Source organism: Sinocyclocheilus anshuiensis, unplaced genomic scaffold, assembly GCF_001515605.1.
Source record: "Sinocyclocheilus anshuiensis isolate Anshui unplaced genomic scaffold, SAMN03320099.WGS_v1.1 scaffold326, whole genome shotgun sequence".
NCBI classification, from domain to species: Eukaryota; Metazoa; Chordata; class Actinopteri; order Cypriniformes; family Cyprinidae; genus Sinocyclocheilus; species Sinocyclocheilus anshuiensis.
The window spans coordinates 1,570,546-1,585,229 of record NW_015546098.1 but is presented as its reverse complement, the minus strand read 5'-3'; the positions used below and the strand labels follow the sequence as shown (position 1 = coordinate 1,585,229).

The window sequence follows — 14,684 nt, the reverse complement described above, 5'->3', positions numbered from 1 at the left end:
ACACACACACACACACACACACTCACTCACTCACTCACACACACATTCACTCACTCTCACACACACATTCACTCACTCACTCACTCACACATACACACATTCACTCACTCTCACTCACACATTTACTCACTCACTCACTCTCAAACACACACACACACACACACACATTCACTCACTCACTCACTCACACACACATTCACTCACTCTCACACACACATTCACTCACTCTCACACACACATTCACTCACTCTCACACACACATTCACTCACTCTCACACACACATTCACTCACTCTCACACACACATTCACTCACTCTCACACACACATTCACTCACTCTCACACACACATTCACTCACTCTCACACACACATTCACTCACTCTCACACACACATTCACTCACTCTCACACACACATTCACTCACTCTCACACACACATTCACTCACTCTCACACACACATTCACTCACTCTCACACACACATTCACTCACTCTCACACACACATTCACTCACTCTCACACACACATTCACTCACTCTCACACACACATTCACTCACTCTCACACACACATTCACTCACTCTCACACACACATTCACTCACTCTCACACACACATTCACTCACTCTCACACACACATTCACTCACTCTCACACACACATTCACTCACTCTCACACACACATTCACTCACTCTCACACACACATTCACTCACTCTCACACACACATTCACTCACTCTCACACACACATTCACTCACTCTCACACACACATTCACTCACTCTCACACACACATTCACTCACTCTCACACACACATTCACTCACTCTCACACACACATTCACTCACTCTCACACACACATTCACTCACTCTCACACACACATTCACTCACTCTCACACACACATTCACTCACTCTCACACACACATTCACTCACTCTCACACACACATTCACTCACTCTCACACACACATTCACTCACTCTCACACACACATTCACTCACTCTCACACACACATTCACTCACTCTCACACACACATTCACTCACTCTCACACACACATTCACTCACTCTCACACACACATTCACTCACTCTCACACACACATTCACTCACTCTCACACACACATTCACTCACTCTCACACACACATTCACTCACTCTCACACACACATTCACTCACTCTCACACACACATTCACTCACTCTCACACACACATTCACTCACTCTCACACACACATTCACTCACTCTCACACACACATTCACTCACTCTCACACACACATTCACTCACTCTCACACACACATTCACTCACTCTCACACACACATTCACTCACTCTCACACACACATTCACTCACTCTCACACACACATTCACTCACTCTCACACACACATTCACTCACTCTCACACACACATTCACTCACTCTCACACACACATTCACTCACTCTCACACACACATTCACTCACTCTCACACACACATTCACTCACTCTCACACACACATTCACTCACTCTCACACACACATTCACTCACTCTCACACACACATTCACTCACTCTCACACACACATTCACTCACTCTCACACACACATTCACTCACTCTCACACACACATTCACTCACTCTCACACACACATTCACTCACTCTCACACACACATTCACTCACTCTCACACACACATTCACTCACTCTCACACACACATTCACTCACTCTCACACACACATTCACTCACTCTCACACACACATTCACTCACTCTCACACACACATTCACTCACTCTCACACACACATTCACTCACTCTCACACACACATTCACTCACTCTCACACACACATTCACTCACTCTCACACACACATTCACTCACTCTCACACACACATTCACTCACTCTCACACACACATTCACTCACTCTCACACACACATTCACTCACTCTCACACACACATTCACTCACTCTCACACACACATTCACTCACTCTCACACACACATTCACTCACTCTCACACACACATTCACTCACTCTCACACACACATTCACTCACTCTCACACACACATTCACTCACTCTCACACACACATTCACTCACTCTCACACACACATTCACTCACTCTCACACACACATTCACTCACTCTCACACACACATTCACTCACTCTCACACACACATTCACTCACTCTCACACACACATTCACTCACTCTCACACACACATTCACTCACTCTCACACACACATTCACTCACTCTCACACACACATTCACTCACTCTCACACACACACACACACACACACACACACATATATATATATAGTTATGTATAGATCAGTTACAGACACACACACACACAAACAGCTGCTTATCAATTCAATGACAAACATTGCGTAATGCTCCACAGATCAGTTATATATGTATGTATATAGAGCCTGACGCAGTGTCAGTGCTTGAGCTGATGAGCAGCTGTCTCGTGCTTCTGCAGTAAACACTCACGGTCTCCGCTCCGCTCGGCTGCTGGCCTGGCGGCTGCCTTCCCACGGCTTCCCAGATGTAGTTCATCCTCCTGCGTGTCCGCGTTCGCTAATGTTTTAAATGTAGATGTTCACAGAGTAAACTTCTGTTAAACTGAAGGGATTTTCCAGGACGGGCAGAGAGTAAATGTCATTAAAACAGCTGCTGTCTGATGTTGACCTCTCGGCACGACAGCGCAGCCCGGAACTGACCCGGACGCGCATGCGCAGAGACGTGACGATACGTGGCTGACCTCAACGTCGATGACGTTCCCTTAAAGAGACGGTTACACCAGAGCCGGTCGAAACATGCTGATTAACTATATATTAACACACTATTAATATTAATATTACTATACTAATATACCATTATTTCTAATAACAGTAATAATGAAAGATAAAGAAATCATATAACATAAAATCATCCAGAAATGTACATTTTTAAGAAAGATGCTGACATATATTTACATTTTTCCAAAAAAAAAAGAATTGCTTGTAGACTTTGTAATTCTGTGGTGTAAAACTTCTAAGTCAATGTAATATGCTTGTAAAATGTGTGTTATTTTTTGTTACATAAAGTATTAAAAAGCTAAAACCGCCATTCTGAATGCTTCTTTATGTTGTTTTATAAGGTAAACCTGAACTTGTCTTTCGATTTAAATCCACAACACTTGCACCGAACAGCACAGATTTCAGTTTATTGTATGTCAAGTCTAACACATCGAAACTGAATGAAAATGAAATAAAAATAACAAAAAAATAAATTAATAAATATCCAGCTGCAACATATTCTACTCACACAAAAACACAGTCCGAGTAAAATAATATAGAAAGCACCTTCTAACACTAGACTGTGTGCTTGTTCCAGCTAAATGAACTACATTTCTAAACCTCACAGTAACTGCATGGAAACCAACGCCTTGCATTAGAATTAGAGGGTTAAAAAGAACCGGATTAAATGATATGAACAAATGAAACAAACGGAAGTCTGATGCATATCTTGGGCTGAAAAGCAGAGTTATCTGACCAAGCCCTATGGAGTAATGTCTTCTTTTTTCTCTCCTGCAATCCAAACGCTCAGAGTATGTGGCTGATTGAAGTGCTTGGAGTCTGAAAAGAAAGGCCATCGTGGCGTTTATTCACACAGTAATGAAAAGCTCCAGAACTGGTAAGAACTAGTGGATGGAGAAAGAAGTCTCTAGACACACTTTCTTCCAAACGCAAATGCATCTGCAACCAAGAGTCTTTTTACATTGAACAAGCCGTCCCCAAAAATGAACAAATAAAGAAGAAATGCAATGTCCCTGATGAGGACTGTCCTAGAAATACTGCACATAGTGCAATCTACCAGACACGGAAGACATTAAACATCAAGAATAGCGCAACATTAAACTGTACTTACAAAATCAGTGCAAAGTTTAGACTTGAGTGCTTATGCTTCCTCCAACTGATGAAGAACAGCATTCACATGTTCCTCATTATGACCAAAAAAGAAAGCAGGCGTGGATATCAAACAAATAAAAAAAGTAAAAAATAATAATTTTTTAAAAATAATTCCCCGCCAAAAAAGGCATACATTCTGAACAGTCCAACACTTCCTGGGGAAAAAAAATTAAATTTTGAAAATGTGCATTAATGAAACGACCATGTTTTTTCTAATCAGTGCTATTTAAAATGCCATTAATAATAATACTTTCATTAAAAGAAATGTAGAAGACAAAACTAGTCCATTTGGGAAAGTCAGAAATGCACCAGCAAAGTTTGTCTGTACCCTGTATATATACTGTCATGTTTTAATTTTTAAAAATATGTCTCGGATGAAAAATGAAAATCATATCACAAATCGAGATTTAGATTTTGAACACAAACTAAAAAAAAAAATTAAAAAAAAAAGGATTATTGAGAATTTAAATTTAATAAAGTGGCTCTGCCTTAAGAAAAACATTCAGCATAAATCCCAAAAAAAATCCCGACACAAAAATCTTGATCTTTCCACTTTACAAACGCTTCTATAAGTGCTCCGTTCCCTCATTCAGGCAGACCCAGAAGACAAAGGAAAAACGCTGCCAAATCTGTACATTAAAAAAGAAAAACCTTTCGCTTATTCATGAGCCGAAAAGAGAAACAACCTAAATAACAGCCTGAAAAACAAACTAAAAATAATTTTCAAAAAGGCCTTCGACCCTTCAGTCTGCACATTTTACACCAATAGCAACTGGAGGGTAATCTAACACGAAATGTCAAAGAAGGGTACTTCTACAGACTCGTTTCCCTACAAAGTGTGCAACCGTTCGATAAATGACAACCCAGAGGACTTGCAACACAACTCCAACTGAAAGTGAACTGTGTTTTGAATCATGAGGTTGTTCAAGTTGTTGATCTGTTTCTCGTTCCAAAGGCAAAAACGCAAGTGTACAACACAAGGAGTAAAAACGCAGAAAACTCAAGTATGCATTCACGTAGACTTCTCAGTATGGAGATGAATGAAGGGAGCTCCTCTCAACGCCTCGGAGCGGTGAAGCGGCCCTCACTGGAACCCGCGCTCCTCCCAGGGGCCACGGCACGTGACGGGGGGCCCCTGGCTTCCCGCTCGCGCATCATGAAGCCACGGGGTCCCCCCGGAGCCCAGTCACCGCGCCTGGCGTCCCGCCGGTCTTCTGCTCCACTACGGGTTTCCCGCTCGCGCATCGCACGCGTCTTCTTCTCCTCCACGTTCAGACGCACCTCGCCACGGAACATGATGGGCTAATCACAAATTAAATATACTCTCAATATCATATCTGTTCACATGAAGAAATTTATTACAAAAAAAAAAAAAAAGCTTGAGGTTTTGTCCCTATTTATCTTGGATGTACACTGCTGTTGAATAGTTTGGGATCAGTAAGATTTTAAGTGTTTTTAAAGAAGTCTCTTCTGCTCATCAAGCCTGCATTTATTTATCAAAAATGCAGTAAAAATAGTGAAATATTATTACGGTTTAAAACAGCTGTTTTCTATGTGAATCTCTGTTAAAGTGTCATTTATTTCTGTGATCAAAGCTGAATTTTCAGCATCAGTCTTTAGTGTCACATGATCCTTCAGAAATCAACAAAGGTGTATGTTACTTTGTAGAGTCATTTACAACAGCTTTGAACGCGGCTCAGCCAATCAGAATCAAGCACCGGAACTATCCGCTTTATAATATGCTGATTTATTATCAATGTTGGAAACAGTTTTACAGCTCAATATTTTTTTTTGGAACCGGTGATACTTTTTTCAGGAGTCTTTGATGGATAAAGTTAAAAAGGACAGCGTTTATTTAAAATAATGTGCGGTGGTGTGTTTGGGATTGTTTTTGTGTTAGAAATTAAATCACATTAAACAGATCCTCTATACTCCTCTGAAAGAGATGAAACGGCAGATTCCTCATAATTGCGCATCTCATTCAAGACTTCATATTTTTCTTTATCAATGATCTTTAAAATAGTACAGAATTTAAATATTGGCCATCAGCCAGAACATGAAAATAATCACCAGCTTATTGTGTCGGCCAGAATTGTTAAATAAATCAATAGAAGTTCCTAAAAATGTTTTAAAGCGACATGCACCAAAATAAAATGAGCTTTCCTTACTTTAACGCCTAAAATTCTCTGCACCGGCTCAGAATCATCGAAGATAACGAAGCCAAAGTTGGGAATCTTTCCTCCAGTGCCTTTGGTGTTGATTCGCAGCTCGACCACATTTCCAAAGGCTTGACGGAAAGAGAGAAAGAACAAGCAAATGTGAAGAAGATTGATTCATAGATATCAACGTGATGGTTACCAACAGTGTTGGGGAAAGTTACTTTTTAAAAGTAATGCATTACAATGTCGCATTACTCCATAAAAAAGTAACTAATTACGTTACTTAGTTACTTTTTATGGAAAGTAATGCGTTACGTTACTTTTGCGTTACTTTTTAAATCTGGACAGGGCTTGCTTGTTTGTTTTTAAAATAAAAAAGTTATATTTTTGGCAAATATAAAAGCCTTTTCACACCAAAAGTGAAATGAATAAGCCTCAGGCTGAAGGGAAAGTAAATTTACATCCGTACAGTAGAATACAGAAGAAGAAATTTCAACACACTTCAGCAATAAAAAAAGACACACAAATGTTTGTCTAGAGTAATTTTGGCTTATTAGTACGGTTGAACTGGATCATCGAAGGTCAGAAGAAAATAGAATGGGATTAAATACATAAAGGATATTTGTGTTGTTTAACATTTAATTATTGCAGGTTTGCGTCATATTCTGAGTTGCATTATTTTTATTCATTTTGAGGAATACTGAATCTGTGGGGGGTTTTTTTGTGAGTGAGATGAATTAATGCATATTCATATTTATTTTAGAACTACAGTAACATCTTCTGATTTCTCTCAACATGGGGACAGGAGAGCTGTCAGTCAATGAATGGGAAAACAAAGTAACTTGCGTTACTTATTTGAAAAAGTAACTCCGATATTCTCTTCTAAATTAAAAAGTAATGCGTTACTTTACTAGTTACTTGAAAAAAGTAATCTGATTACGTAACTCGAGTTACTTGTAATGCGTTACCTCCAACACTGATTACCACAAACTTACTCAAGAAGAAGTCTTTGAGCTCACTCTCATCGATGTCATGAGGGAGGTTGCCAACAAACAGCTGATGACTGTCTGGATACCGGAGCACCCTTCTGCTGTCCACTTCACTCGAATCATCAGCCCTTCCTAACAACACAGAGCAGATCTCACCTGCTAGGACCAACAACATCAGCCTTTCCACACCCATAAACCACAAACGAAAGCTCAAACCAATTCACAACGGAAAGACAAGTTTACCTTTATTTACGAAGCTGAAAAGTGGCTTTCCCGTCTGAGAGTCAGAAGATGAGACGCCATCTAATGATACACAAGGAAAGCAGAAAACAATCAAAACTGGGTAACGATCACAAAAATGCTAATTTGTAGTAAAATAAAGTCACTACATCCTTTAGGCATGAATAAAGAACTAGTTATGTACATGGATTATAATTTTGCGCTTATGTGAGTATAACTATCATGGACATTTGTATGTATTTACAGAATTGTATACATTTATATAATCAAGTTTATTTATGGATTTTATTTTGATATACTGTAGATATAATAATAACAATCTGAACATGCAACTGTAACCTGTTTGTGGCCTATATGTGACAATGACTTGGATTTTTTGTGTCTTCATATATGTGACCCTGGAGCACAAAACCAGTCATAAGAGTCAATTTTTTTTAATTGAGATTTATACATCAGCTGAAAGGACAATATTTGGTCGAGATACAACTATTAAAAAATCTAAATATTGAGAAAATCATCTTTAAAGTTGTTTTAAAGAGCCTTTGGATTTACGCACCCAGAAAACCTACATTTGGTGCTACACCACTTGCGTCTTCGTTAATGAAATAATTACCAGATCTCGGCCCTCTGGAGGTCACTGAGGGTCTGTCTCGGATGCGCTGGTCACGTGGACGGATTGACGCTGATGACAGCTCTGCCTTGGCCTCAACTCTGGGCTGACAACAGTAAAAGTCAAGAAAGCACGCATAAGAAACACGGTTCGAGTACCGCTGTGTCCACAGCATCATATGAAGATGAGGAAGAACGATCTGAATATATTCATAAGCAGCTACCTGTGAGTTTGGTGCTTTAATAACATGTGGTTGAGCTCCAGAGGACGGAACAGTCCCAGCGAGAGGCAAGTTTTTGCTGGTCACTGAAGCCCAAGACGAAGTCTGCCAGAGACAGGATCATTTAGACCCAGCATAACTTATCAGGAATAATAATAAAAATAACAATCTAGATTTTTTTTTTTAACTTAACAGTGAACAAATTATACTGGAATAAGTGCATACTTAAATAAATAAACGTAATTATCGTACTATCAAAGTACTAATCAATCTCTTATGTGATTTGTTCAACTAAAATACGTGACCCTGGAGCACAAAATCAGTCTTAAAGGGATAGTTCACCCAAAAATGAAAATGAGCCCATAAATTACTCACCCTCAAGTCATCCTAGCTGTATATGACTTTCTTCTTTCAGACGAATCCAGTCGGAGTTATATTAAAAATGGTCTTTGATCTTTCAAGCTGTTTAATGCCACTCAGCGGGTGTTGCATGCTTCAGTCCAAAAGAAGTTAAATAAAAAGCGCCCATCCATAAAAAAAAATCATTAGGATATTAAGTAAAGATCATGTTCCATAAAGATATTTTGTAAATTTCCTACCGTAAATATATCAAAACTTAATTTTTGATTAGTAATATGCATTGCTAAGAACTTCATTTGGACAACTTTAAAGATGATTTTCTCAATATTTAGATTTTTTTGCACCCTCAGATTCCAGATTTTCAAATAGTTGTATCTCAACCAAATATTGTCCGATCCTAACAAACCATACATCAATGGAAAGATTATTTATCCAGTTTTCATGTGATGCATAAACCTCAATTTCGAGAAATTTACCCTTATGACTGGTTTTGTGCTCCAGGGTCACATATATGGAAGCCTGTTTCCACCACTGAATAAAATTCTGCATTTTTTAACACGGGTTAACTACAGCTTCCCTGCAGTTGATGTATAAACGGCATTAACGGTCAGCATTTACTTTGGGTGGTTCCTGTATGTTAGGTGGTGATTCCATAGGATCAGGAGATGGTGCTTTCTCCTCAAACTCCTCTACCATCTTCTCCTCTGCCTTGAGCTTCGGCTCCTCGATCTTGGGCTCCTCGGCGACCTCGGGCTCTAGCTCCAGAGCCGCTTCCTCGTGAGCTTCTTCCACACCGTTGTTACAGCTGAAGGTGAACAAGACATTAGACAACTTATAAAAGGGGAAGCAGGAATTCAAGCTTTCAACATATTTACTCAACAGTACCATACTGGAACAGGAATCCTCTACAGTTATAATCTAATACAGTTTATAAAACGGAGAGTTCCGGTGCTTGATTCTGATTGGCTGAGCCACGTTCAAAGCTGTTGTTAATGACTCTACAAAGTAACATACACCTTTGTTTACGTTTGTCTGTTGCTCGGCAACCACTTTGTTACAACCACAACTGTTTCTGAGGAGCTACATTGTTTGGTGGAAGAATACTGTTTTTATTAATATCATTACACTTTATTTGCTCTGTTTTATTTTGTGAAACCTTACTACGTATATGGAATAACCGTTTTATAAAAACAATAATCCCTGTGAAGCCGTGGTTTACAGTGAATTTATAACAGCTAAGGGGGTTTATATTATAACTCGTACCTAACAACGCCCCTTAGCTGTTATAAATTCAATGTAAACCACGGCTTCTTGGGGCTTATTGCTTTAATAGTAGGCTGAAAGTGAAACAGTGGTCACCTGACAGCATGGGCTTCATAGCTGTCCAGGAGCGGTTCGGGCGACGGTTGCCGGTCTTCTGGCTCATCAGTTTCATCTTCCGACTCTGTCCCAACATAATATATAACGTAAAAAAAAAAAAACTGAATGAGGAAGTACTATCCCTTTGCTTTAAAACATTACTGTAGCTCTAAAGAAACCAACTCACAAAATATTTTGCGAAAAGTTATTCCTGACAGAACTCAAGTATTTTGTATGGTTGACTTCCGTCTATAATAAAACAGACTGTTTATATCCTCAGCATCCATCCAAACAAAGTTCTATGAAGCCCAAATGGTATACAATTACAAACAATGAGATGAGCATTAATTAAGTTCAAGTGGCTTTTTTAGATGTAGTTGTAATTTGTGCAACTAAACGATGGAAAATGCTGCATCTGCTTCACTGGTGTAATGAACGGAGGCTTTGAATAATCAAGACTTTGACTTTTGCAAAATAAATAAATAATAATAATAATAATAAAACTATTAAATAAATGCATACATAGGGGTTAAACGACTTCAGATTTTTTAAAGTCAACATTTATGTGATGAAAGCTGCTTATGCAAGCCTGAACCTTGAGCTGAGACTCGAACACCAGCTCATTTTTATCAGTTCTTTTGTCTTTGGGTCGTTAGACTTCTCACTGATTTCTGCTCATTCCAAATATCTATATCTAACTAAACAAGCTTAAATTTGCATATTCAAAAAAGTCATGTCCAGGCAAAGAGGGGGGATTCATTGAGCGAGCGGTTCATCAGAAGAAGATTTGTATTGGTTTGACTTAAAATGTCAAATAATGAAAACATTTTCAAGGTTGGACTCACGAGATAATTTGCTCCACGTGGGGATTTTCATGCCAACTTTTAAGTTTGTAGCTCAAGTGATGTAGCAGGGCTGATGTTCGAAATGTTGCAAATTTAACTGCTAGTTGCTAGGCAACCATAAATCACATCCATCTCAAAACAACACAAAATATAATCAGCCATAGACCATTTAAGCACTTAAAGTAAGGTGATTTTTCACTAAATGCAAAAAAAAAAAAGTGATATTAGAATAAAATAAAAAATCTAATTAGCAGCAAATGAAAATCATGGGGTCCAAGTAGACTGCAAAAGTGAAGAAAAGTATAGTATATATATATTTATTTAATGCCATGTCAGCATCAAAGGCTATTTTCATGGCAAAAACAATTAAAAAAAATACAAGTATAACAAAAACCAGCAAACAAACAAACAAAAGTTATATCACACAAGATTTTTTATATTAACGTGTGATAAAAATTCTAAAACTTTTCCTGGCAAAATTTTACTAAACTCGTTAAGCGAGTTCACTTCATAAAAGAGTTTTCTCTGTACATTAAAAGCTGGACAAAAGTGAAGAAAAAGGTATGGATATGAGAAGTGACAGTCTTATTATAGATGCTGCATGCAGGGCTGATGTTCGAAATGTTGCTATGTGAAATGTAACTGCTAGTTGCTAGGCAACCATAAATCACATCCATCTCAAAACAACTAAATATAATCAGCCATAGACCATTTAAGGTGAATTTTCACTAAATGCAAAACAAAAAAAAGTGATAGAAGAATAAAAAAAATATCAAATTGGCAAGCAAATGAAAACCATGGGGTCCAAGTAGACTGTAAAAGTGAAGAAAAAGGTATGGATATGCGTGTAATAATCTTTAATTATCAACTAACCTTCATCCAGCTCCGCCTCGGAGTCACCGAAGACCTCGTCCTCATATCGGAAGATATCATTGTGAACATAAAACTTATTTGCCACAGAACCCTAGATACAAAAACAATAAAACAAAAACATTTCAGGGCAAATTAAGACCATTTGTGACCCTGGAGCACAAAACCAGTCATACAGGTCAATTTTTGAAATTGAGAGTTATGCATAAGCTTTAATAAATAATCTTTCCATTGATGTATGGTTTGTTAGGATAGGACAATATTTGGCTGAGATACAACTATTTGAAAATCTGGAATCTGAGGGTGCAAAAAAATCTAAATATTGAGAAAATCATCTTTAAAGTTGTTCAAATGAAGTTCTTAGCAATGCATATTACTAATCAAAAATTAAGTTTTGATATATTTACGGTAGAACATTTACAAAATATCTTCATGGAACATGATCTTTACTTAATATCCTAATGATTTTTGTCATAAAAGAAAAATGTATAATTTTGACCCATACGATGTATTGTTGGCTATTGCTACAAATATACTCCAGCGACTTAAGACTGCTTTTGTGCTGCAGGGTCACATATGAAGGCCCACAGAAACCCCATACTAAATACCAACCTGGAGGTGAACACCAATGCAGATGATTATTTGGTGTTTAATAACTGCAATTGGTTTACAGTAATCAATGCTTGACAGCAGAGGGAACGCGCATGCCACGCTCTCATTATACACACCTCTGGAGCCAGAACAAATGTCTGCAGGAACCTCCTCATGGGCTGGCCGTTGTTGGACAGTTCTCCCATGACTTGCACAACCACAGCATCGCTCAGAGAGGCGTGTGCATCCACATGCCGGATCTTTGTGTGGCACTCACTGAACTGCAGGGACATCACCTTCTGATGGATCTCCTGTAGATGAGGTCCGCAGGTGCTGGTGAGTATCTTCATCACTCTACAGGCTACACATGATTACATAACAATCATTAGCACTTACAGCCTGCCCATAGACTGCCTCTGAAAGCTTTCCATTGGCATCCAGTCCACCATGGACATAGGATGAGTTCCGCCCATAAAATCTGAAACGTGAGAACGTTTTTAGTCATTTTTATTCCTCGGAAGCCATGAAAGGAAGGAAATCATGATATACCTGTGCAGAAAGTCTGGTGCTTTATTGAGAAGCGTGTAATACTGTCTCACAAACTCCCGCCCTACCAGCAGGGGACTGGGCTTCTCCATCACCATTTCTGTGCTCAGAAGTCCCAATCTGAAGGGAGTAAAAATATGCATTATACTACTACTACTACTACTAACACTAATAATAATAAATATATAGAAAACATTCAAAACCGTCTTCCACTTCTCACTAGCAAATTGACATTTTTTAAATCATTTGCATTGTCTTTAACATTCCAAGAATGCTTTCATGTAATTTATTATAATGATGCTTACATGAAGGCTGCTTCAATGCATTAAGAAAAATTACAAAAACAGGTTACTCTTTACTAGCTGTCAATAACATCACAAGCAACATTTATTCATGCACAATAATTAAAAATAAATGATGACATCTGAATGAATATAAAAAACGAAGCATGTCGAAATGAACTGAAATGCTTTAGGATTTATAGATCCACTTACGTTTTTCTGGGATCTATTTGATTTAAGGATTTAATAAATAAGTCTAACTGCTGTGCGTGTCAGTGAAATCACAGATAAAGTCCAGCTATGCTGATATTAATGGAAATGCTGCTGCTCGGATCTTTATTGTCTCACCCCTGCGATCTGGGACAGGAAGCCCCGTCACACTGCAACAGCCAATCAGCGTCTTACACTCGACAACACAGTTATGACGCTGCTACAGCGCGCTCCTCCGACCAGTGTTGCCAGATCCTCGGTTTTCCCGCGGAATCGGGCTACTTTATCACTGTTGCAGACCAGCGGGTTGTTTACAAGCGGCAGCCTCCCGCTCTCTCTCGTGAAGCCAGCACGGAAGTGACTAAAACTGCAATTCATCGGATGGCCGCTAGAGGCTGGCTGCAAAAGCGAGTCAGTCCCATAGACTCCCCATGATAAAATGCCCAACTTTACAGCAGAAAAAACATTTTTACAGCCTGGAACAAAAAGTGGTTTTGGTCTATATAGCTAATTTTGCCCTTCATGACAACTGTGAGGGGGGTGAATTTTTTTATAACTCATCCGTTTTAAATTATATTAAGCCTTAAAGTTCTGCATAATTAAGGGCGTGGCCACTTGAGTGACAGGTGGATTGCCCTGCTGTCACCACCGTCGAGCTAGGTGGGCGTGGTTTCAGCAACCAGCTCCCGCCTCTTTGCCCATTTTCGATTATCCGGGAGTGACGCGCTGCCAAGATGGCGACGGCTGGCTCCGCCTACTTTAGGCTTCAAAAACGCTCTTCGGAAACCTACGGGTGACGTCACGGACACTACGTCCATGTTTTTATACAGTCTATGGTTGTTTATCATGTCCGCGGGTTGACGTGACGCCAATAACGTGATATTTAGCCCCTGGAATGCGAATTTTACCAGGAACCCCGCCAAAAAATGTGCATTTTACCCCCTGAACGCGATTTGCACCGGTGGAACGCAAATAGGCGGATTCTGTTGTGAAAACCTGCCACATATACAGGTCTTGTCAGGTCTCGTCTATGGCTAGGGGTGCTTCTCAATTCTTATTTGTGCATCCTCATTTCCTTTCCTCGTGTCTTAGCTCCACCCCTTCAGGATGCAAGGGAAGGACGAACGAAAAGACATGAGGATTGAGGAATTGAATCAAGTGAAATGATAAATCCTCACTCTCTTAGCGTCACTTCAAAGCGACATCAGCTACGCTAAAGGGATCTGACCTTATGTTGTTAAAGTTTGTTATTTAAGACATTCATAATAAATATTAATAAAGCAAGATGCCCTGTTTGAAATATATGACATGTATGGTTTATTTAAACTGCAAAGGTAAAATATAAATTAAAATTATTACAACAGATGTGAAGGGGGAGGAGAATGTATACATGCGTCAGGTTTTTCCGATGAAAAACACTTCCGCAAAGGATGCACCTGTGTATCCGAGAAGGGCCTCTGGGTGTATCATCG

The 14,684-nt window shown here is 39.1% G+C and overlaps 2 protein-coding genes across 2 annotated transcripts in view; both read right to left on the bottom strand.

Moving 5' to 3' along the window:
* The window catches only part of LOC107700269 (general vesicular transport factor p115-like), a 20,387-nt gene extending 17,665 nt beyond the window's left edge, over nt 1-2,722 (bottom strand). The window contains exon 1 of the mRNA XM_016501872.1: nt 2,473-2,722. Coding sequence (XP_016357358.1) covers nt 2,473-2,538 — 66 coding nt within the window. The 5' untranslated portion in view covers nt 2,539-2,722. The remainder of the gene's footprint in view (nt 1-2,472) is intronic.
* Nucleotides 2,723-4,389: 1,667 nt separating this feature from the next.
* LOC107700328 (ras GTPase-activating protein-binding protein 2-like) lies at nt 4,390-13,377 on the bottom strand. Its single transcript, XM_016501957.1, has 13 exons — nt 13,216-13,377; nt 12,725-12,841; nt 12,572-12,653; nt 12,313-12,486; nt 11,588-11,678; nt 9,870-9,954; nt 9,129-9,315; nt 8,154-8,255; nt 7,934-8,036; nt 7,324-7,383; nt 7,087-7,212; nt 6,101-6,219; nt 4,390-5,234 (listed from the first exon to the last, which is right to left on the bottom strand). The coding sequence occupies exons 2-13, from the start codon at nt 12,817-12,819 to the stop codon at nt 4,989-4,991; spliced, it is 1,470 nt and encodes a 489-aa protein (XP_016357443.1). The 5' UTR covers nt 12,820-12,841; nt 13,216-13,377; the 3' UTR covers nt 4,390-4,988.
* Between the last annotated feature and the right edge of the window lie 1,307 nt (nt 13,378-14,684).